This window comes from Papaver somniferum, chromosome 2 (assembly GCF_003573695.1).
Source record: "Papaver somniferum cultivar HN1 chromosome 2, ASM357369v1, whole genome shotgun sequence".
Classification (NCBI taxonomy): Eukaryota; Viridiplantae; Streptophyta; class Magnoliopsida; order Ranunculales; family Papaveraceae; genus Papaver; species Papaver somniferum.
This window is the reverse complement of record NC_039359.1, coordinates 152,877,136-152,900,622: the sequence shown is the minus strand read 5'-3', so window position 1 is coordinate 152,900,622 and position 23,487 is coordinate 152,877,136. Positions and strand designations below refer to the sequence as shown.

General features: G+C 36.5%; 4 protein-coding genes and 1 pseudogene across 6 annotated transcripts; 1 reads left to right on the top strand and 4 right to left on the bottom strand.

Annotated features, from left to right (window-relative positions):
• Positions 1–3,018: 3,018 nt before the first annotated feature.
• LOC113349484 (60S ribosomal protein L22-3-like) lies at positions 3,019–5,338 on the top strand. Its single transcript, XM_026593457.1, has 2 exons — positions 3,019–3,326; positions 4,988–5,338. The coding sequence occupies exons 1-2, from the start codon at positions 3,091–3,093 to the stop codon at positions 5,130–5,132; spliced, it is 381 nt and encodes a 126-aa protein (XP_026449242.1). The 5' UTR covers positions 3,019–3,090; the 3' UTR covers positions 5,133–5,338.
• Positions 5,339–5,468: 130 nt separating this feature from the next.
• On the bottom strand, positions 5,469–10,356 carry LOC113349483 (acylamino-acid-releasing enzyme 1-like). Its single transcript, XM_026593456.1, has 18 exons — positions 10,220–10,356; positions 9,759–9,914; positions 9,354–9,663; positions 9,026–9,247; positions 8,700–8,936; positions 8,504–8,590; positions 8,248–8,386; positions 7,886–8,037; positions 7,716–7,795; positions 7,512–7,621; positions 7,325–7,403; positions 7,050–7,227; positions 6,879–6,939; positions 6,648–6,770; positions 6,173–6,373; positions 5,980–6,048; positions 5,793–5,869; positions 5,469–5,699 (listed from the first exon to the last, which is right to left on the bottom strand). Exons 2-18 carry the CDS (start codon positions 9,883–9,885, stop codon positions 5,636–5,638), a joined length of 2,316 nt encoding a protein of 771 aa, XP_026449241.1. The 5' UTR covers positions 9,886–9,914; positions 10,220–10,356; the 3' UTR covers positions 5,469–5,635.
• A 903-nt stretch (positions 10,357–11,259) lies between these two features.
• On the bottom strand, positions 11,260–17,745 carry LOC113349481 (acylamino-acid-releasing enzyme 1-like). 3 transcript variants are annotated; one of them, XM_026593453.1, is made up of 20 exons: positions 17,675–17,745; positions 17,487–17,563; positions 17,335–17,394; positions 15,514–15,684; positions 15,090–15,399; positions 14,760–14,981; positions 14,440–14,676; positions 14,258–14,335; positions 13,991–14,129; positions 13,687–13,838; positions 13,517–13,596; positions 13,314–13,423; positions 13,154–13,232; positions 12,851–13,028; positions 12,677–12,737; positions 12,450–12,572; positions 11,990–12,190; positions 11,778–11,846; positions 11,593–11,669; positions 11,260–11,504 (listed from the first exon to the last, which is right to left on the bottom strand). In XM_026593453.1, exons 2-20 carry the CDS (start codon positions 17,497–17,499, stop codon positions 11,441–11,443), a joined length of 2,424 nt encoding a protein of 807 aa, XP_026449238.1. In that variant the 5' UTR covers positions 17,500–17,563; positions 17,675–17,745; the 3' UTR covers positions 11,260–11,440. The 3 variants fall into 3 exon arrangements, with proteins under 3 accessions (XP_026449238.1, XP_026449239.1, XP_026449240.1); XM_026593454.1 differs by having other exon boundaries at positions 15,514–15,669; XM_026593455.1 differs by lacking the exons at positions 17,335–17,394; positions 17,487–17,563; positions 17,675–17,745 and adding an exon at positions 15,920–16,071 and having other exon boundaries at positions 15,514–15,669.
• Positions 17,657–19,625, bottom strand: LOC113352272 (acylamino-acid-releasing enzyme 2-like). Its single transcript, XM_026596115.1, has 9 exons — positions 19,573–19,625; positions 19,399–19,445; positions 19,199–19,308; positions 19,018–19,096; positions 18,693–18,870; positions 18,518–18,578; positions 18,299–18,421; positions 17,892–18,092; positions 17,657–17,743 (listed from the first exon to the last, which is right to left on the bottom strand). The coding sequence occupies exons 1-9, from the start codon at positions 19,623–19,625 to the stop codon at positions 17,657–17,659; spliced, it is 939 nt and encodes a 312-aa protein (XP_026451900.1).
• LOC113349482 lies at positions 19,195–22,162 on the bottom strand (annotated as a pseudogene).
• Between the last annotated feature and the right edge of the window lie 1,325 nt (positions 22,163–23,487).

The following is a 23,487-nucleotide window of genomic DNA, read 5'->3' as shown; positions in this document are numbered from 1 at the left end:
TGGATGTGTAACTTATAGATACACAAGCTAAATAGATGTGTAACTTCTGGTTACACAAGCTAAATATATGTGTAACTTCTACTTACACATGCTAAATACATGTGTAACTTCTACTTACACATACTGATTGAATATGTAAATTCTGGTTTTAGGGATTGAATTGAAATGATATGTGGTCTGTTTTGTTTTTTTTTTCATAGGATTGTTGAGATTAGTTTTTGTAGAAGAAATTGGACAGTTTTGATTATTGAATTGTGAATTTTCAATTATGTTTCTCAATTTCTGTTCTGTTCAGGTTCTCTCATATTTTATTTTAATTTCAAACCAACCAATATATAGATACTTGGCTTGTGTTGCGCTTCACGACAAGAAAGAATTACCTGTCCATAACTGTTACTAGTTGAGGATCACAAATCAGTTTCCTGTGTACTGTCAAGAGAATTTAGAAGAGATGTGTCATATTGTCCATCAAATTACAAGCACAGAAGAGATGATCCATCTTATTCATGTTACTCTTAAGTATGTGTTTCTTGTTTGAATAAGTACGGTTTCAATTTTGAATTGGATTAAAAAAATAAAAAATACTAAAGTTACAAGATTGTTTAGATTGCATTTGCAGGCACTTGAATTAATGTTTTTGTTGTGCAAGCACTAGTACTCATAGTAGACAGAGAAAGATCTAGAGAAGTTAGGGAAAAGCTCATAGGCAAGGTATTGCATCACAATACTGGTGAGTATGTTTGAGACGGTATCATTTACATTTATTTTGGGATAGTATTCACATTTTCCGTAAGATCTTCCATGCAACATCTATTTACCTTCTTAGCACATAAGCAATATGCATGTGTAACTTCCGAGTACATAAGTCATGTATAAGTGTAACTCCTAGTTACACATGCTATATACATGTGTAAATCTTATTTACACAAGTCAGATACATGTGTAACTTGCAGTTACACTCCTAATAGTTTGTTTTGTCAAGGTTCACCTTTGTATTATTCTGCCAGTATGATTACTGTCTGAAGCTTTATTTTCTGTTGCATAAAATGAGGCGTGTTTTTTTTTCTTCCAAAGTATGTTGTTTGAAGATGTTGATAATCTTGTGCCTTTCAAGTGCAAGGTTCAGTTGTTTACTTGATGATGAGTTAACGGAAGTTGCTGCAAGTGATGAGGTCAGAGCTACTATTGTATATAGATTAGCAGGGAGCGCATTGGCGAAGAAGTATGTTAATTATTTGGTTATTTTTTGAAACAAATGTGTTATGCTTCAAGGTATTTGTTGTTGCCTGCTAAACCTTCGTGCAGATTGATCTAATTTATAAACAGACGAATTATTGTAAATAAAAATTAAAGTAATACATGTATTTTTTGTATATGTAGTTTTGATGTATAAGTGATGCATATGGATGTGTAACTTGTAGATACACATACATATAGCATGTGTAATAATGTGTGACTTTTGGATACACATGTGTAACTTCTGGTTACATATGTGTAACCGTTTCTTGTCATAAGCATATGTGAGTCGACATATATATATACAAGTGTAACTTTGTATTACACATGTCATATGGATGTGTAACTTCTGGATACACATGCCATATGCATGTGTAACTTCTGTTTACACATCCACACTATACTTTAATAATTTTGGGCCTAGATTTAAATTTTATTTAATTTAGGGCATGACAATATATAAAAGGGTATGAATGTCTTTTAATAACTCTGGGCCTAGATTTAAATTTCTTTTAATCAAGGGCCTCATATTATGGGTTACCCATGGGTCGGGCCTTAGCCTAATTTTCCCTTTTCTAAATTATTTTTGTCTGAGGCATTTTTCGGGTTTTTGAATGGGAATTAATTGTAAAGAAACCTATTTTGAGGCATACTAGATTTTTTTGAGGCATACTAGATAATGCCAAAATAGGGTCACTAAATAAAAAACAATATCACCCCTCATCCACCATTTTTGATAATGGCATAACTACCCTTATATAATTAGTGTAAATGATTATGATTAGAATTTATTAATTATGAATTTTAAGGATTGATAAAACATTAAATTATTAGTGGTGAATTAGTAGAAAAATCAAATTTATGTGAGAGAGTTGGGATTTTTGAGAGGAAGAAGAAGAAGTGAAGAAAAAAAGCTTGGGTTTTGACTTTTGAAATTTTAGTGATTAGAAGTGACCACAATGTGTGATTCGAATCAAAGGTAAACTTTTATCGAGGTTTAATTTCCTTTTATAAGTTGAATCTGCCAAAAAATTAAATTTTTAAAACTCAGATCTGCTGACCAGATGAACAGTTCGGCTCAAAAGTTATCAGCCTAACTTCACTCAGAAACTGAATCATCCACTAGGTTCGGCTTGAAAAATTGAGGTTCGGATGAAAATATTGTAAAGTCGCATTAGCCGAACACAGTGTTTCTCTAAATCATACACTAAGTTCGGCTCAAAATTGATATTGCAAGATCAGCCGAACTGATCTTCTGAAAACCCTAATTTCATCTTTGAAATCATATTCTACCGATCAAACAAAATAAAATCAATCAAAAACAAGATGGGTCTGTTACGCATACATTCTAAAATACATCTAAGAGCAATTGAGATTTGGATTTCGCATTCCAACATCGCTCACTTCGATTCGTGTTTCCTTTGTTTGATTAATTTCTTTATTGAATTGGAGTCCTAAATGTTTAAGTTTAAAGTTTATTTTGATTTTTAATTTTAGGTTTTTGAGTATAAGGAAACTATGACAAATTGAAATTATTTAGGGATATATAGGTAATTACACTATCTTTAGACACCCCTTATAAACCCACCCTAGATAATATAATGGATGAGTATGCCTCAAAAAAAATGAGTATGCCTCAAAATAGGTTTCATTGTAAATTGCAAAACCCGAAACGATATAACGGCCTTATGGACATACAAAGGCCTTCACTCGTTTTAAGCCCAACAAGTAAACTAGGGATCCATTATAAACCCTCACTATAAATCTCATTTTTCTTTTCAGCTCTTCAAAGAAACTGCGTTTTTAGGGTTTTCCTTGTTTACAGAGAGGAAGCCGAAGCAGAGAGAAAAAAAAATGAGTCAAGTGAAGAAAATGGCTGCCCAGAAAGGAGGTAAGAAGAAAGGATCAAGTTTCACAATTGATTGTGCAAAACCAGTTGAAGATAAGATTATGGATATCGCTTCTTTGGAGAAGTTTTTACAAGAAAGAATCAAAGTTGGTGGTAAAGCTGGTGCTCTTGGTGATGAAATCACTATTGTTCGTGATAAGAGCAAGATTACTGTTAACTCCAACAACCCTTTGTCCAAGAGGTATATTTCTTCTTAGATTTGTAATTTTAGGTCTGGGTTTTGTGTTTTTTAGCTAAAAGTTCGATTTTATTTTAGATTATGTTCTTTTGATATGTTGAAAGTTTGAGCTTGCAATTAGATTTGATTCATGTGTGATTTTATTAAATGCTGCTTTGTTAAATTGATCTACAACTGCTTGTGAAATAAACGGCATATTATTGTTTGGGTCAGAATGTGAACAACAATGAACATATAGATCTCTGGTTAAGTTAGAGATTGATTAAAATGAAGATGTGAATATGAATATGAATTCTTTCAAAGAGAAACACAGTTAAGCCTTGATAAATTGATATCTTCTGGACGGGGAAATTATCAATGTAGCTAAGTTATTAATATATCAAGGTTTTACTGTATATCTACTTGATCTTTTTGGAACAAGAACTAGAATTCATTATATGTTTCTACACCTTCATTCTATCCGATATTTAGCCCTTAAAAGGCTTAACCCAAGCTGTAAGATATGTTCGTTGTTCATATTCTGACTCAACTACTTAGAATGAGCATAAGTTGTATGTTTCTTAGTGGTGAGTGGAATTCTAATTTGAAGGAGATTGAAGGAGAGTGTGTTTTTGCAGATTGTGAAAGTAGATTGTGTATGTTTGCAGATTGTATGTTGTGCTTATTGTCTTAGAAGATGTTGGTTTTGTTCTGTTTCTATTGTTACAACACATGATAGATTATGCACAGCCCTGGCCTTTAGTTATGTTCGTCGTTCACATTCTGACTCAACTACGTAGAATGAGCAGAAGTTGTATGTTTCTTATTGGTCAGTGGAATTATAATTTAAAGTAGTGTGTTTTCACAGAGTTTATGTTGTGCTTATTGTCTTAGAAGATGTTAGTTTTGTTCTGTTTCTATCATTACAGTCACATGATAGATTATGTACAGGTTCTGGTTACCATTAAGTTGCAGTACCTCAGACAAGCGCTACTTACTGCATTGCTAATGAATGTGGTTAATGTTGTGAAAGGATAATCTAGTATCCCTAGTTGGTGTTGGGGAACTTGAAATCATTAGGCTTAGGTTATTTTGATGAAGAGTGATGATAGACTGACCGCGGGTTCAGTCCTGTGGTCTGTCCCGACAGAGAGAGATAGTATTGTGTCCTCTCAGTCGGGACAGACCGCGGGATTCAATCCGTGGTCAATCTATCATTTCCATTTGATGAATGTGGGAGGTCTCACTTGAACAGGGTGTCTAAAAATCATTAAGCATTGCTAATATATTATTTACTGGTTTTGATCATTGTTAGATAGCACACCTTACTGCATTGCTAATCAAAACGGTTACCTTTTAGTGTTATTAAAGGATAATCTAGTATCTCTAGTTGGTGTTTGGGAACTTAAAATCATTAGGCGTAGGTTATTTGATGAATATGGGAGGTTTCACATTTAACGGGGTGTCTTGAAATGGGAACCCATCTAGCGATTTCTGAAAGAGTTATTTAACATGGGAAGTATGGTCTGAATATACAGTTAGTGAATTGTTTTTATTCGTGTTGTGATGTCTGCAAGATTATTTATTTGTTACTAGCAGAATTTGAGAGCTTATTGCTCACTATGACCCCTATGCGTGTATTTGGGTTTCCTTGTACTGATTCTCTTTGTGGTTCATGTGATTAGGTACATGAAGTATCTGACCAAGAAATACTTGAAGAAGCACAATGTCAGGGATTGGTTGAGAGTCATTGCATCCAGCAAAGACCGTAATGTGTATGAATTGCGATACTTCAACATTGCTGAAAACGAAGCTGAGGAAGAGGATTAGTTTGTTTTACTTGTTAAGTCTTTCTGCTAGTTTTGTAATATCTTTACCAGTTTTAGATTTCAGAGTAGTGCCGTGAATTGGTGAACACAAGTGTCTTTTTCTTTTTTGGTACCAAAAAGTTTCAAGAATTAATGTTCTGGCTTGTTAAAACCTTGCCTTATGTTTCGTTTGTTCTTAGCATGTGCATTATGCATGTTTACTTTCTACCTCTATCTATGAATTCAAGTTTGTTAAACCCATAACATGTAGTGATAAGATGTCATGTCACTATAACCTGTAGTGATTAAGCTTTGCATGCCCTCTGTTTGCACCGGAGGCGCGACAAACTTTGCACAATTTAAGAATAAGTTATTCAATAACTGGATTTCTTCAGTTCTATCATATGTACAGCAGTTTTGAATTTTGCAAAACAGGTAAGAATTTCTTGAATAACTGGATTTAACCGATCTTTTTTTTCAAATTTAAAGAAAACAGGTATTTCAAAGATCACATTGGACCCCCACTTATTGAAAATGCTTATTGAACCAGACACCAATATTAAGAAAGCTTTCAAAGTCAGCTTGCGGCCTGCAACAAAGAAACAATAATAATCCGTGTGAAGAATTTTAAGAAAACAATGCTATGTAAATATTAACATAAAACGATGACTGAAGTGAGAACCTGTCAAGTCCATGGGTGTCAATTGGAAACACGATCACCTTAACCTCAACTCCATTCTCCTTCAATGCTCGTGCATACTACATAATTTTTCAACCAATGATGTTAGACTTTTGGAATCATGTAATATCGAATTCCCGAGCTGCCAATTTAACTGTGTTAGACTAACAGACAACATGTATAATCTTACTTGCAATCCATTTGAAACTGGAACACGCAGATCCTGTGCGCCTAGAAGCAAGAGGGTTGGTGTTTTGACCTGAAGAAACAACAAGCACAGAGCTGAACCACCAAATGCTGCGCTTTTGGGGAAAATCATATGAAAATGCTCTCTTTATTTCTACTCGAACATAATGTCAAACTTTAGTTGCAATATAAAGTACCTTTGAGAGGTGTGAAATAGGAGATTTGTTATACAACACATGCAGATGATCAAGTGAAGGTGCCTCTGTAAAGTACTCTTTTCCCTCCCTACCACCATATGCTTCCACAAAACACCACTCAGGAATATCAGACGTACCAACCATCAACACAAGACTACAAACAGGATTTCTCGCAGCCGCTGCCACAAACCTATCTGGTGCCTACACCAAGAGAACCAAGACAAGTACATTAGGGAAGTTGAGTACTCAAAACTATTCATAAGAGTCTCGACAAGGCAAACAACCTATTCCTAAAATGAGAATGGACTTAATTCTGAAGGTTAAAGAAGATGATAACAGTCGATACCGAATAATATTGTGTTGAAGGAAATGGTAGAAGCAATAAATCTGGGATATACAAAATATATCCAATTAAAGATATCCTAATTTATGTCCTTCTGTCTTGGAGTCCAGAATATCTAAAGTGGCAAACTACCTGGCCGATCAAGTGGGTTGTTAAAAAGCCCCCGTGTGAGCCTCCAACAACAGCAACTTTAGATGGGTCTGCAAGTCCCATTTCAATGACATGGTCTAGAGCTGCAAGTACATCATTGACATCCTGCCCACATTAAGAAATCTGTTATTAATGTATGAATAATGGGAAAGAAAAAAACCCTTCAATATCTAAACCAGAAAACATATCTAAGACAGACAAGTAAGCAAAAACCTGTGATCCAATTTTTCCTAGGACTGATTGTAATGCCTCCTCTCCAAATCCCAATGAACCTCTGAATAATTACCACCAACTCAGTAAGATCACGATAAAGAGGATACACTAGAGGTGGTCGATATCTCGACTAACCCCAGAGTAACAGATGAAAGAAATTTCTGGGCTTACCTATAATTTACAATGAGCAAGCTGTAACCTAATGCAGACAGGAATGCATGATTTTTACTATAGTTAGTCGAAACGAGAAAATGCGGTCCACCATGAAGGATTACAATCAATGGATCACATGCACCACTTTTCCTGGTTTTAGAAGAAACGAATATGGCTTCATATGGTGTCCTGGCAGCTGAAATGAATTGAATTAATGTAGATGTTACTTCCATCTACTCACATATGTGAAAATATCAGATTTACATTATTTAGTGTTAGTGAATGCCAATTACCGTCTGTAACCTCTATTGAAGCATCACGAACTGGAATCTTCATTATACTAAACTGGAGAGATGACAGCATAGATTTAACCTGTAGCATATTTTGTCGAATAAAAGGTATGTCAACTTAAGAAGGAAAACAATTTGAGCTGCTAGTATGTATATAATGAATAGGAAAATACAAGAGGATGTCGCTAACCTTGGTAGAGTATTTAGAAACAGGACTCGAAATATCTAACCAGTTCCATTCCTTCCTCTCAGTAGAGTACCCATACTTGATTTCAGGAGGCTCCACTGGACTACTAGACACTTCAAAGAGAAACAGAAAAAAGAAGGAAAAATCATTTATCTAGTGTTCATTTGGTTTATTTGAGAGTAAAAAGAAGATCAGTATTTGATGTACCAGAGAGAATATTGTCCCCATCTAACGCAAGAATGTTCCAGGAAGCAGTAGAATTAGGAGTAACCCGAGATACTCTCCCACTACGTAGAAAATATGAATATATTAGTCAATTACAAATTAGGAACACGGTCTGAGTAGAGCTAAAAGTGAAAAGTATGTTTGACGGTTACCTCAACACATCTACAGAAACTATTACTTGACTGCTGCGCCAGTAAGAAGGCATAACCATTGTCTGTCCATCGGAAAGCCACGGGTTACGGAGGAAACCTGAACAGTAAAGTCCTGGAAAGCAATCCTCTTCCGCACACTTTACAACAGGGACCTAAACAACAAAGAAAATGTACATTCCTTAGTACACTTTGCTGATTTTTTGGCCAGAATGTGCAAATGAGAATCCATTTCATGACAAAAGGGAATATCTGCAAAAGAAACTCTGAGTCCTGCGCTGCAGGTGGATGCATCTGCCAACTATTTCTTACCATTTTAAAGCATAATACGAAATGAAGTTAATGCATAAGAAAGAACAGCTTACCACGTCAATCAATTTGGGAGATGTGTTAGGCTTCCCATCAGTAGGCCAATCAATCCTGTGGAGAGAGTTAGTGGCAGAATGTGCTCCAGTATCCACAGCACTTTTTGCAGACAGGAAAACAAGGAACCTCCCATCTGGGCTGTAAATCAATTATATTCCCCTCAGCACTTTCAGAATTGGCTCAAAAGGAGTTTTCCTAATTTATCAAATTTAGTTGCACACCCACAAAATAAAAAGTGGAAGTAAAATAGGGCACCTGAATCGGGGAAAGAATGCACTACTTATGCCTCGAGTAAGATTGATGGCTGCAGTCTCATCTTCAGTTCTGTGACTTCTGTCAACCCTGGAACATAATAACGCTAATGATCACAATCTAAACAAGATCAGGCCAGGCTAACTTAATAATAGAACCATGACTGATGAAAGATATCTAGAAAGAAATTGGAACCTACTTGGTTTCAAGTTTATCAGTTTCTGATTTGTGAACTGATGCTTTGACTGCGTATAGAGCGCAAGGCCTATTATAGCAGAATTTTATACCAAGCTTTCTTTCGGTCTTTTCAGATCCACAGTCTGATGGCCACCCAACAAAAACCAAGTACTGGTCCAAATCATCATTCTTCGGCGCCCATACAACTTGTCCTACACTTAAGGACTTGGAAATTCCATCAACAATGTGCACATCTCCACTGAAATCACGTCAAAATGAAGTTTAATCATTCCCAAATAACATGCATGTGATTATAAGTTAAAAGTGTTGACAAGAAAGATGCCGGACCTAACAATATTGACAACAAATAGTCCAGGACGCCTTTTCCCTGAATAGCCTTCACCCCATTCCTCTTCGAAGTCTCCTTGCCCTTTCCAGCTATTGCAGTCCTTCTCGGAAGAACCTGTTCTCTTGTAGCCGAGACCATCAAACACTGGCTTGGATGGACATGGATCCTCAGCAACATAAGCAATGAGAGTTTCATCCGAGCTCCAGGAAATCCCCTCAAACCTATGAAGCAAACAAGCTTTGCAAATGAATCACAAAAATTTCTTTCAAACTCTCACTGAAACACCACTCATTAACATAAAAACCAACGAGTATCACTAGCAACTACCATCCATCAGTATATACTGAGCCATGAACAGACTTTGGAATATGTATTTCCTTGTCCACCTGAGATGGTCCCCAGATTTCAAATTGTGTTGGACTATCATTTTCCTGATTTCGTATAACAAGCATTTTCTGTCCTGACGGTGATGGAACAATTGTTGATACACCTGACGTTTCAACAGGGAATGACGCCCATTGAAAGCTGACAGAACCATCACTTTGTTTTGCAATATGAGAAGATAGAATATGAGTCCGTTTCTTATTTCCTAAGAGATTTGGTTGGCTTATCAAAAACATTGCCCGAGTACTACCTCCTGCAGTACAAACACATAATACATATTGCAGCTTAAAAACAAATATTGGCAAGAGTTATATTACAACGACGACATGGAAGAATTAAATTTGTTACCATTCTCTGATTCAAAGACCCATGCCTTGTCGATGGTAGATAAGGAGGCAAATTCTGTAAGTAATTTAGATTGGGAAGCAAATTCTTCCTCATTTGCCACATCTAAACCTTGAGAGACTTCTTTCATAGCTATCAATGTCGAAAACTTCTGCCTACCTATATATCAAGTCTAACTAATTGATCAGTACAAGTAAAACAGAAAAAACCACTGAAAACTAGCTAGATAACAGGTTTCATAATTGATATCTCTGAGGACTTTAGTCAGTGTAATCATGGGCAGTTTTTAATTCAATTCAATAAGACATTTCTGAGACAATTCTGTATCCAACAAAATTTCTGCATTTTTAGTTAGCAAAAGTCAAGCTCCAAGTTTTTAAGGACTTCTTGTATCACTAAAAGTAAACAAATTGTACCCATCTTGCTAATCATGAATGAATAAATAGTGTCAGAGATGGACTTACTTGTGGCGTGCAGTAGACTGATTTAGGGGTTACTACTGAAGGAGAAGGAGAAGCCGGACAAAGTAGGAATAAGAGAGTCAAAACTAAAGTGGCCGTAGTAGTAGTGTTGGTATTGGTGAGGAATGCGTCGTATTCCCTGGTCTTATCAGCGGATAAGACCATATCTTATTAGAATATTATTCCTGGATGGATTTTTTTTTTTTTTCCACTCTAGATCTGATTTGATTTATTACGTAGATTAATGACTCTATACATCTGACTCAAAAAATATAAAGTAGTAGAGTAATAATTTTTTGTTTTTTAACACGAGAGTCAAATATACTGGATTATCTTTTTTATGACTCGTTGATTTGATTTAATATGTCTGGATCTTGATCTGAATCTGATTTTTTACATCTGACATGACTATATAAAAATAATGATTAATACATCTAACTCGGATTAATTGATTACTTTTTTTAATATGAGTCAAATATGTACGGAGTGAGTCAGGTACAAAATGATAGCAGACTCAAAACTCAAATAGTTTTGAGTCAGATGTATAGATCGTCATATTTTACATGTTTGTTTTTTCTTTTCGTCATATCTTACATGTTTGTTTTTTCTTTTCTTGATCTCACTTTCGTCTGGATCTGACTCAATATATTTGTTTTTGAGTCAAACTAGACTTATCTGACTCAAAAATATGTGAGTCAGTAACTTGGTTCCATGAATCGGGGACATTTTATCACCTGACTCAAAAGGGTCTAAGTCAGGGGTTAGGTCTGACTTAGATCTCTTAAATTAAAGAACAAACTATCTGACTCATGCCGAGTTAGGGACCGAGTCAGATTCAGACGCCGACTCCGCAGAAAAACAAACACATCGTTAGAAAAGTAAACAGATGAAATAGATTTAGATCAGATCAAAACAAACATGGTGCAAATCATCAACTAATGGAGTCAAATCAAGGGACTCAGTATTCACTAGGCTAGTTTGGCTAGCATTGCCAGTATTTGCCAGATTAGTCTTATTAGCATTTTTGAAACCTAACCCACATCTTAATCTTAAAAAGTTCTTATGAATTTCTTCAGCTTCATCATATGTGCTGGAGTCTATGAGAATTGGCAAATCAGTTAGCATTAACTTTATCAACACTGTGTGCAAATTTTTGACAGGTCTTATATTAAAAATAAATAGGAAAACAGGTATTTCAAAGATGGCATGGATCACAACTCCCGCTTATTGAAAATGCTTATTGAACCAGACACCAATATTCAGAAAGCTTTCAAAGTCGGATTGCGGCCTGCAATAAAGAAAAAAGAATCCATGTGAAGAATTTTAAGAGACCAATTCTATGTAAGAATTAACATAAAACGATGACTGAAGTGAACCTGTCAATTCCATGGGTGTCCTTTGGAAACACTATCACCTTAACCTCAACTCCATTCTCCTTCAGTGCTCGTGCGTACTATACAAAAAAAACAATAATGTCAGACTATTGGAATCATCTAATATTGGTTTCCTGAGCAGCCAATTTTAACGGTGTTAGACTAACAGACTACATGTATAATCTTACTTGCAATCCATTTGAAACTGGAACACGTAGATCCTGTGCGCCTAACAGGAAGAGGGTTGGTGTTTTGACCTGAAGAAAACAAAAAGTGCAAAGCTGAACCACCAAATACTGCGCTCTTGGGGAAAACATATGAAAATGATCTCTTTCTTTCTACTCGAACATAAATCAATGCCAAACTGACTCAAATGACTAATCTTATAAATATAAAGTACCTTTGCGAGGTGTGAAATAGGAGACTTGTTATACATCACATATAGATGATCAAGTGAAGGTGCCTCTGTAAAGTAATCTTTTCCCTCGCTACCACCATACGCTAACACATAACACCAATCGGGGATATCAGTCGTGCCAACCATCAATGCAAGATTACAAACAGGATTTCTTGCAGCCGCTGCCACAAACCTGTCTGGTGCCTACACCAAGAGAACCAAGACAACTACATTAGGGAAAGTGAGTACTCAAAACTATTCATAAGAGCCAATAAGGAAGAAGAACTATACTTAAAAATATAAAATGAAGATGGACTTAATTCTGAACGATAAAGAAGTTGAAAGAAATGGTTGAAGCAATAACTCTGGGATATACCAATGTACACAAACTGATATCTAACCGGAGATATCCTAATATATGTCCTAATGTCTTGGAGTCCAGAAGATGAAAGTAGCAAACTACCTGGCCAATCAAGTGGGTTGTTAAAAAGCCCCCATGTGAGCCTCCAAAAACAGCAACTTTAGATGGGTCTGCAAGTCCCATTTCAATGACATGGTCTAGAGCTGCAAGTACATCATAGACATCCTGCACACATCAAGAAACCTGTTATTAAGATATAAATAAGGGAAGAGACAAGCTATTATATCTAAACCAGAAAACATATTTAAGACAGGTAAGCAAGTAAACACCTGCGATCCAACATTTCCTAGGATTGATTGTAATGCCTCCTCTCCAAATCCCAACGAACCTCTGAATAATTATCAGCAACTCAGCAAGAGAATAACGATAAAGAGGACACACCAGGGGTGGTCGATATCTCGCCTAACCCCAGAGTAACAGATGAAAGAAATTTACGGGCTCACCTATAATTTACGATGAGCAAGCTGTAACCTAATGCAGACAGGAATGCGTGATTTTTAATAAAGTTGGTCAATATGAGAAAATGCGGTCCACCATGAAGGATTACAATCAATGGATCACATGCACCACTTTTTCTGATTTTAGAAGAAACAAATATGGCTTCATAGGGTGTCCTGGCACCTGAAATGAATTGAACATTTATGTGAGTTAATATAGACGCTATTTCTGGTCTTACAGTGTCTTTCTCACATATGTGAGAATACCTTATTTACATTATTTAGTGTTACTGAATTCCAATAAATTACCGTCTGTAAGCTCTACAGAAGCATCGCGAACTGGAATTTTCATTATACTAAACTGGAGCGATGACAGCATAGATCTAACCTGTAGCATATTTGTAGAATAAGAGGTATGTCAACTTAAGAATATGACATGAATAGGAATACACAAAAGGATGTCGCTAACCTTGGTAGAGTATTTGGAAACAGGACTTGAAATATCTAGCCAATTCCATTCCATCCCCTCAGTAGAGTACCCGTATTTGATTTCAGGAGGCTCTACTGGACTACTAGACACTTCAAAGAGAAATTGAAACAGAAGGAAAAATCATTTATCTAATGTCTGTTTGGTTTATCTGAGAGTAAAAACAGGTTCAGTATTTGATGTACCAAAGAGAATGTTGTCCCCATCCAAGGCAAGAATGTCCCACGAATCACTTGATTTAGGAGTAACTCGAGATACTTTCCCGCTACGTAGATAACATGAATATATTTGTCAATTACAAATAGGAACACAGTCAGTAGAGCTGAAAATGAAAACTTTTTTGACGGTTACCTACCTCAACACATGAACAGAAATTATTACTTGACTGCTGCGCCAGTAAGAAGACATAATCATTGTCTGTCCATCGGAAAGCCACGGGTTACGGAGGAAACTTGGACAATAAAGTCCTGGAAAGCAATCGTCTTCAGCACACTTTACAACAGGAACCTAAAAAATAAATAAAATAATAAAATATACATTCCTTGGTACACTTTGCTGATTTTTTGGCCTGAAGGTGCAAATGAGCATCTGTCAACTATTTCTTACCATCTTAAAGAATAATATGAAACGAAGTTAATGCATTAGAAAGAACAGCTTACCACATCAATCAATTTGAGAGATACATTAGGCTTCCCATCAGTAGGCCAGTCAATTCTGTGGAGAGAGTTAGTGGCAGAATGTGCTCCAGTATCCACAGCACTTTTTGCAGACAAGAAAACAAGGGACTTCCCATCTGGGCTGTAAATCAATTCTATTCCCCTCAGCACTTTCAAAGTAGTTTCGAAATTGGTTCACAAGGTATTTTCTTAATATACCAAATTAAGTTGCACAGTAACAAAACAACAAACTGAAGTCATATAGTGCACCTGAAACGGGGAAAGAATGCACTACTTATGCCTCGAGTAAGATCGATGGCTGCAGTCTCATCTTCAGTTCTGTCACCCCTAGAACATAAGGACGCTTATGATCACAATCTAAAAAACAACAGGCCAGCTAACTTAAAACTAGAACCAAGAAGGATGACATCTAGATAGAAATTGGAACCTACTCGGTTTTAAGTTTATTTGTTTGTGATTTGGGAACTGATGCCTTGACTGCGTATAGCGCGCATGGCCTATTATAACAGTATTTTATACCAAGCTTTCTTACAATCTTTTCAGATCCACAGTCTGATGGCCACCCCACAAAAACCAAGTAGTGGTCCAACTCTTCATTCTTCGGCGCCCATACAACTTGTCCTACATTTAAGGACTTGGGAATTCCATCAACAATGTGCACCTCTCCACTGAAATCAGGACAAACTGAAATTTAATTCATACCCAAAAATGCATGTGATTATAAGCTAGAGCGTTGAGAAAGATGTCGGACCTAACAATATTGACAACAAACAGTTCAGGACGCCTTTTGCCCGAGTAGGCTTCACCCCATTCCTCTTCGAAGTCTCCTTGCCCTTTCCAGCTATTGCAGTCCTTCTCGGAAGAACCTGTTCTCTTGTAGCCGAGACCATCAAACACTGGCTTGGATGGACATGGATCCTCAGCAACATAAGCAATGAGAGTTTCATCCGAGCTCCAGGAAATCCCCTCAAACCTATGAAGCAAACAAGCTTTGCAAATGAATCACAAAAATTTCTTTCAAACTCTCACTGAAACACCACTCATTAACATAAAAAAACCAACGAGTATCACTAGCAACTACCATCCATCAGTATATACTGAGCCATGAACAGACTTTGGGATATGTATTTCCTTGTCCACCTGAGATGGTCCCCAGATTTCAAATTGTGTTGGACCATCATTTTCCTGATTTCGTATAACAAGCATTTTCTGTCCTGACGGTGATGGAACAATTGTTGACACACCTGACATTTCGACGGGGAATGGTGCCCATTGAAAGCTTACAGATCCGTCACTTTGTTTTGAAATATGGGAAGATAGAAGATGAGTCCGTTTGTCATTTCCTAAGAGATTTGGTTGGTTTATCAAAAACATTGCCCGAGAACTACCTCCTGCAGTACAAACAAATAGTGCTACTAAGAAAAACTTTGCAGCTCAAAAACAAATACTAACAAATATTAGCAAGAGTTATATTGCAATCATAACGTCAAAAGCGAATTTGTTACCATTCTCCGATTCAAAGACCCATGCCTTGTCGATGGTAGATAAGGAGGAAAATTCTTTAAGTAATGTAGATTGGGAAGCAAATTCTTCCTCATTTGCCGCATTTAAACCCTGAGAGACTTCTTTCATAGCTATCAACGTCGAAAACTTCTGCCTACCTATGTGTGTACAGTCTAACCAATGGATCAGTACAAGTGAAACAGAAAAAACCACTGAAAACTAGATAACAGATTTCATAATTGATATCTATAAGGACTTCAGTGTAATCATGCGCAGTTAATTAAATTCAACAAAAACCAATTTCCAATTTTGTATCCAACAAAAGTTCTGCATTTTTAAGTTCTTTTATCACTAAAAATTGTACTCATCTTGCTAATCATGAATAAATAGAGTTAGAGATGGACTTACTTCTGGTGTGCAGTAGAAAATGGTGGGAATCTGTTGTCTCAGACTGAGAGGAAGACTGACTTAGAGTCAAACTGAAGTGGGTGTAGTAGCAGTGTTGGTATTGTTGTTTTTTTTTTCCTAACTCTTCTAGATCTGATTTATGTCTCTTTACAGATGACTCCAAAATTATAAAATAGTCTAGTTACATAATTTTTTTGATTCCAGTCAGACAAGTCAAGTACAAAATGAAACGTGATTCAAATAGCTTCAAGTCAGATATATGAGCCGAATCAGACTTCAAAAAACAAACAATCTGACATAACTTGCCACGCATCAGATCACGAATTAGATCAAAATAAACATGGTGCTCATCAACTAATAGAGATAACATTTTTTAATCAGATTCAAATCACGATTAGATCAAAATAAACATGGTGCAAGTCATCAACTAATGGAGATAACATTTTTTAATCAACTTAAACAAATATGTCACACTACTTTTTATTTGTTCCTTTTTCTTTAACACCCCACTAAAGTTAAGAGCTATCTTAATTTATCTTTGTCAGATTAATGTTCAGAATCTTGGAAATAACATTATTGTAGAGAAGCTAAGTTCCACTTATGGTTACAGTCAATCAAGTCTACAACAACAAAAAGTGTTAGATTATTGGGTTAATCGGCAAACCCGTTTGAGACAGAACTATACTAATACTAGGGATCCAATTATCATGCCATAAGTTTATGGATTTGCCTAACCAAATGTTGTGTTGTTAGACTAGGTGCAGCCCTTTACTTCTGCACTTCCACATCCAAGAACTTAAAATAGAGATTTTTACAAGGTGCAGTTTTATGAAAGTATTTACATTTAATAGAGAAGTTCAGAGGGACTCAGGATTAGTTTTTGTCAGATCTCACTCGCTATCTGACTCAGACCTAATTCCTGACTTGGTTTGAGTCAGAATGTCTCATGGGACCAAGCCACTGGCTCCATGTTTTTGAGTCAGTTGAGTCAGGTCCAGATGATTTCAGTCAGATCCAGAAAAATTAAGAGAGAACAAGAAAAAAAACATGATGTTAGCTAGTTCAGTTAGCACTTAGCATTGCCACTATTTGCCAGATTAGCCTTATCAGCATCTTTGGAACCTAAGCCTCATTTTTTTTTTATCCTTGTTCTTCTTTCTTTCCAAAGATGCAACCTTGAAAATCTGGAGTAGAACTACGTATATATAGACGGGCTTCCTATTATGGGACAAGCTTTGCACAATTAAAAGGTTCTATACACATAAAATTAAGTTATTCAATAACTGGACTAGTGGATTTTTTCAGCTTTTTCATATGTAGTGGAGTCTATGAGAATTGGCAAAATAGAACCAATAATTTCATTTACATTAAAATTTAAAGGAAACAGAGAATTTTAAATCACAACCCCCACTTACTGAAAATGCTTATTGAACCAGACACCAATATTAAGAAAGCTTTCAAAGTCAGATCGCGGCCTGCAACAAGGAAAAAGAATCAGTGGGAAGAGTTTTAGGAGAACTATGTTGTGTAATATAATAATTAAGATAAGTCAATGACCGATGTGAACCTGTTAATTTCATGGATGTCCTTTGGAAACATCATCACCTTAACCTCAACTCCGTTCTCCTTCAATGCTCGTGCGTACTACAGAGTTTTCCAACCAATGATGTCAGGCACTTGGAATCATGTAATATCGAATTCCCAAGCTGCCGATTTTAACTGTGTTAGACTAAAAGACTACATGTAAAATCTTACTTGCAACCCATCGGAAACTGGAACGCGCAGATCCTGTGCGCCTAGAAGGAAGAGGGTTGGCGTTTTGACCTGAAGAAAAAAACAAGCACAAAGCTGAACCTCCAAATGCTATGCTCCTGGGAAAAACATATGAAAATGCTCTATTTCTTTCTACTCGAACATAAATCGACGCCTCTTGAAAGATTAACTTCAAACTGTAGTTACAAATATAAAGTACCTTTGCAAAGTGGGAAATAGGAGACTTGTTATACATCACGTGTAGATGATCAAATGAAGGTGCCTCTGTAAAGTAATTTTTCCCCTCGTTACAACCATATGCTCCCACATAACACCAATCAGGGATATCAGACGTACCAACCATCAATGCAAGATTACAAACAGGATTTCTCGCAGCCGCTACTGCAAACCTATCTGGTGCCTACACCAGCAAAACCAACACAAGTGCATTATGGAAAGGAGTACTCGAAACTATTTGTAAGAGCCAATAAGGAAAGAGTACTATTCATCAAATGAAGATGGACACAGATCTGAAGGTTAAAAAGATGATAACAGCCAACACCACATATGCACAAGCTGATATCTAACTACGTCTTGGAGTACAGAAGATGCAAAGTGGCAAACTACCTGGCCAATCAAGTGGGTCGTCAAAAAGCCCCCATGTGAGATTCCAACCACAGCAACTTTAGATGGGTCAGCGAGACCCATTTCAATGACACGGTCTAGAGCTGCAAGTACATCACTTACATCCTGCCCACATTAAGAAATCTGTTATTAGAAGAGAGAAAAAGTCTTTAATCTCTAAACCAGAAAACATATCCAAGACATACAAGTAAATTAACACACCTGTGAACCAGCTTTTCCTGGGAGTGATTGTAACGCCTCCTCTCCAAATCCCATTGTACCTCTGAATAATTACAAGCAACTTAGCAAGAGAATCACTATAAAGAGGATATACTAGGGGGTTGTCGATAGCTCGCCTTACCCCAGAGTTACACAGGAAAGGAATTTTTGGGCTCACCTATAATTTACTATGAGCAAGCTGTAACCTAATGTAGACAGGAAAGCATGATTTTTATTAAAGTCAGTTGACGAGGCAGAATGCGGTCCACCATGAAGGATTACAACCAATGGATCACATGCATCACTTTTCCTGGTTTTGGAAGAAACAAATATGGCTTCATAGGGTGTCCTAGCACCTGAAATGAAATGAAAACATATATGTATTAATAGTGATGCTACTTCCATCTGTTGCAACAGAACACGTTGACACTTACAGTATCTTTCTGATTTGTGAAGAAAATCTGATTTACATTATATAGGGTTAGTGAATGTCAATAAATTACCGTCCGTAAGGTCTTCAGAAGTATCACGAACTGGAATCTTCATTATACTAAATTGGAGGGATGACAGCATAGATTTAACCTGCAGATTTGAAGAATAAGACATATGTCAACTTAAGAAGGAAAAAAATTGAGGTGCTAGTATGTATAACATGAATAGAATATACAAAAGGATGTAGCTAACCTTCGTAGAGTATATAGAAACAGGACCTGAAATATCGAGCCAATTCCATTCCTTCCTCTCAGTAGAGTACCCATACTTGATTTCAGGAGGCTCTACTGGACTACTAGACACTTGAAGAAAACAAAAAAAGAAGAAATAATCATTTATCTAATGTCTGTTTGATTTATTTGAGGGATAAACAAGAACATAATTTGATGTACCAGAGAGAATATTGTCCCCATCTAACGCAAGAATGTTCCACGAAGCACTTAAATAGGGAGTAACTCAAGCTACTCTCCCACTACATGGAAAGTACGAATATATTTATTGAATCACATGAAATAAGGGAGCAAGGTTTGAGTAGAGCAGAAAATGAAAACCATATTGATGGTTACCTCAACACATCAACAGAAACTATTACTTGACTGCTGCGCCAGTAGGAAGACATAATCATCGTCTGTCCATCGGAAAGCCAGGGGTTACGGAGGAAACCTGAACAGTAAAGTCCTGGAAAGCAATCCTCTTTGGCACACTGTACAACGGGACCTAAACAACACAGAAAATGTACATTCCTTAGTACACTTCGATGAACTTTTGGCGTCAATGTGCAAATGAGCATCCATCTCATGATAGAAGGGCATTTCTGCAAAAGAATATTCCTGGGTTGCATCTGGATGCATCTGCCAACTATTTCTAACCATCTTAACGAATAACACAAAACGAAGTTAATGCATAGAAAGAACAGCTTACTACGTCAAACAATTTAAGAGATGTTTGAGGCTTCCCATCAGTAGGCCAATCAATCCTGTGGAGAGAGTCAGTGGCCATATGTGCTCCAGTATCCACAGCACTTTTTGCAGACAGGAAAACGAGGAATTTCCCGTCTGGGCTGCAAATCAACTAAATTCTTCTCAGCATTTTTTAAAGCAGTTTCGAAATATGTTCAAAAGGTATTTTCTCAACATGCCAAATTAAGCGGCACAGCAACAAAACAAAAATTGGAAGTCATAAAATGCACCTGAATCAGGGAAAGAATGCACTACTTATGCCTTGAGTAAGATTGATGGCTGCAGTCTTATCTTCAGATCTGCCACCTCTGGAACAATAATAACGCTTAAGATCCAAGTCTAAACAACATCGTCTCTGCTAACTAAAAACTAGAACCAAGAAGGATGAAAGACATCTAGATAGAAACTGGAACCTACTTGGTTTCAAGTTTATCAGTTGCTGATTTGTGAAATGATGCTTTGACTGCATATAGCGCGCATGGCCTATTATAACAGTATTTTATACCAAGCTTTCTTACAATCTTTTCAGATCCACAGTCTGATGGCCACCCCACAAAAACCAAGTACTGGTCCAACTCATCATTCTTCGGCGCCCATATAACTTGTCCTACACTTAAGGACTTGGAGAGTCCATCTACAATGTGTACATCTCCGCTGAAATCAAGACAAAATGAAATTTAATCATATGACCAAATATGCATGTGATTGTAAGTTAAAGTGTTGATAAGAAAGATGCCGGACCTAACAATATTGACAACAAATAGTCCAGGACGCCTTTTCGTCGAATAGGCTTCACCCCAGTCCCCTTCAAAATCTCCTTGCCCTTTCCAGCTACTGCAGTCTTTCTCTGTAGAACCTCTTTTCTTGTAGCCTAGGCCATCAAACACTGGCTTGGATGGACATGGATCCTCAGCTACATAAGCAATGAGAATTTTCATCCGCGCTCCAGGAAATCCCCTCAAACCTATGAAGCAAACAAGCTTTGCAAATGAATCACAACGATTTCTTTCAAACTCTCACTAAAACACCACTCATAAACATAAAAAACGACAAGCATCGCTAGTAACTACCATCCATCGGTATATACTGAGCCATGAACAGATTTTGGGATATGTATTTCCTTTTCCACCCGAGATGGTCCCCAGATTTCAAATTGTGTTGGACTATCATTTTCCTGATTTCTTATAACAAGCATTTTCTGTCCTGATGGTGATGGAACAATTGTTGATACACCTGACATTTCAACAGGGAATGGCGCCCATTGAAAGCTGACAGACCCGTCATTTTGTTTTGCAATATGAGAAGATAGAATATGAGTCCGTTTTTCATTTCCTAAGAGATTTGGTTGGCTTATCGAAAACATTGCGCGGGAACTACCTCCTGCAGTACAAACAAATAATGCTACTAAGATAAACTGTGCAGCTGAAAAACAACCACTAACAAAGATTGGCATGAGTTACAAAAGCGAATTTGTTACCATTCTCCGATTCAAAGACCCATGCCTTGTCGATGGTAGGTAAGGAGGCAAATTCTTGAAGTAATGTAGATTGGGAAGAAAATTCTTCCTCATTTGCCACATCTAAACCCTGGGAGACTTCCTTCATAGCTATCAATGTCCAAAACTTCTGCCCATGTACAAATTCTAACTAAATCAGTACAATTTGATGTAGAAAAACCACAGAAAACTAGTTAAAGAGAAAACCATTTCCAATTTTGTAATCATGGGCAAGTTTTAATTCAATCCAGTAAGACATTTCTACAAACACCTATTTCCAAATATTGTATCCAACAAAATTTCTGACAGAACTAAAAGGTGAAATTTTTTTAAGTACTTTAATCACTAAAAACAGTACCCATTTGAACGATTTGAATAGATAGAGTCAGAGATGGACTTACTTGTGGTGGTGGGCTATAGAAAATGGTGAGAATCGTTGTCTGAGACTGAGAGGAGGAGGAGAGTCAAACTGAAGTGGTGGCTAACGGAGATTACTTCTTTTAGAATATGTACTACTAATCTTCCATTAACCGCACCAATAAATGGAGATTACATCTTTTAATTGACTGATATTCCCACTACTTTGGTTTTTTCTGATCACCCCACTAACATACATGACTGGATAGCACGAAAAAAATCAGGATCTTTTAGTAGTAAAACTGTTATTGACTTGGGGAAAAGCCTGCTTGTGCCTTTCTTTCGACCAATATACTTCTTTCTCTTTATTGATCGGAAAAAACAAAGAAAAAAACACCTCGATTTGTGTCATTCTAGATTAAAATATTTCATTCGCTTTAACTCCAATAATGAGGTTTCACCCGGATTCTTAGTGCCCAAAAAAATGGTTATGAGATATCCTAACACATATACAAAATATCTAAATTATCCTTGAACTAAAATAAAAACTTAAAAATCGTAGAAGAAATCACGGCCAGGTTTGTATTAATTCCAACCGTAGAATTTTATTTGCATGTAGTTTTACGGTCAGGTTTGAATTAATTCCAACCGTAAAAGTGGTTATGAAGAAATCATGGCCAGGTTTGGATTAATTCCGACCATGGAATTTTATTTGCATGTAGTTTTACGTCCAGGTTTGGATAGTTCCAACCGTAGAAGCTCATTTTACGTCCAGGTTGGAATGAACTACGTCCAGGTTTGGATAGTTCCAACCGTAGAATCTCATTTTACGTCCAGGTTCCTTTTCATTCCAACCGTAAAATCTGATTTTACGTCCAGTTTCCTTTTAATTCCAACCGTAGAAGTGATTTTACGTCCAGGTTTGGATTATTTCTAACCGTAGAAGTTTATTTTACAGCTCGTGTGATTGACTAATTTTTTCTTCTCTCTAGTTTTTCTTCCCTCAAAAATTTTGTCCCAGAATTCATCAAGTATACAACAAAATTCATTAATTTAATTATTATCTAATTAAATTAAATTAAATTAAAATTAACTAAATAAGGGTTGATTAGTCATTACAAAATTATTTGAGATAAGGGGGTTTTGATATTACTTATGGGTGACCTATTTTTGTCCTATTAGGTGACGCCCCTTTAATGGAATATGACGCCCCAATAATAGCCTTCTTATGAAAATAAGATTAGTATATCCTCTTCACAGTTCATATATACATATACACATTTTATTTTATTTTTTTAAACTAAGGCTCAAAGTGAGCGGACATTACAATAGAAGTAGAGTTATCTAATTTGGGTCTTGAGGATGTCTCCCAATATTAGATTTATCTACGGATAGTTGGTGCATAATGCAAGATGGAGGCATAATCTCCCGATCTAAAGCAGAGTTTAAAGGCCTTACAAACTTGGGTAAGATATCCGCAGCCCTGTTTCCCAGTTTAGGAACAAAATGAAATCCCAAAAAATTAGTACAGAGATTTGTTATCCTATTAGCCTCATTGAGAGAGGCTTTGGCACGCCAAGAAATATCCAAGTTCTTTCCATGAAAGTAGTTGAAAATGCTTTCACAGTCTCCTTCAATGCTAAAGTTCTTTATCTTCTTCTCCTCGGCCC

Excerpts from the sequence above, each read along its gene's own strand:
- LOC113349483 (XM_026593456.1), bottom strand. The coding sequence starts at position 9,885 with ATGAAAGAAGTCTCTCAAGGTTTAGATGTGGCAAATGAGGAAGAATTT. Across the intron at positions 9,664-9,758 it reads GGTCTTTGAATCAGAGAATG|GAGGTAGTACTCGGGCAATG; the intron begins GTAACAAATTTA and ends TTTGTACTGCAG. Across the intron at positions 7,622-7,715 it reads TGGGGACAATATTCTCTCTG|TGTCTAGTAGTCCAGTGGAG; the intron begins GTACATCAAATA and ends TTCTCTTTGAAG.
- LOC113352272 (XM_026596115.1), bottom strand. The coding sequence starts at position 19,625 with ATGTCTTCCTACTGGCGCAGCAGTCAAGTAATAGTTTCTGTTGATGTG. Across the intron at positions 19,446-19,572 it reads GTTTCTGTTGATGTGTTGAG|TGCTTCGTGGAACATTCTTG; the intron begins GTAACCATCAAT and ends TCCCTATTTAAG. Across the intron at positions 19,097-19,198 it reads TTTCTATATACTCTACGAAG|GTTAAATCTATGCTGTCATC; the intron begins GTTAGCTACATC and ends TCAAATCTGCAG.
- LOC113349481 (XM_026593453.1), bottom strand. Across the intron at positions 14,982-15,089 it reads TCAGTATATACTGATGGATG|GTTTGAGGGGATTTCCTGGA; the intron begins GTAGTTGCTAGT and ends TTTGCTTCATAG. Across the intron at positions 13,597-13,686 it reads ATTTCTGTTCATGTGTTGAG|CGGGAAAGTATCTCGAGTTA; the intron begins GTAGGTAACCGT and ends TTATCTACGTAG.
- LOC113349484 (XM_026593457.1), top strand. The coding sequence starts at position 3,091 with ATGAGTCAAGTGAAGAAAATGGCTGCCCAGAAAGGAGGTAAGAAGAAA. Across the intron at positions 3,327-4,987 it reads AACAACCCTTTGTCCAAGAG|GTACATGAAGTATCTGACCA; the intron begins GTATATTTCTTC and ends TCATGTGATTAG.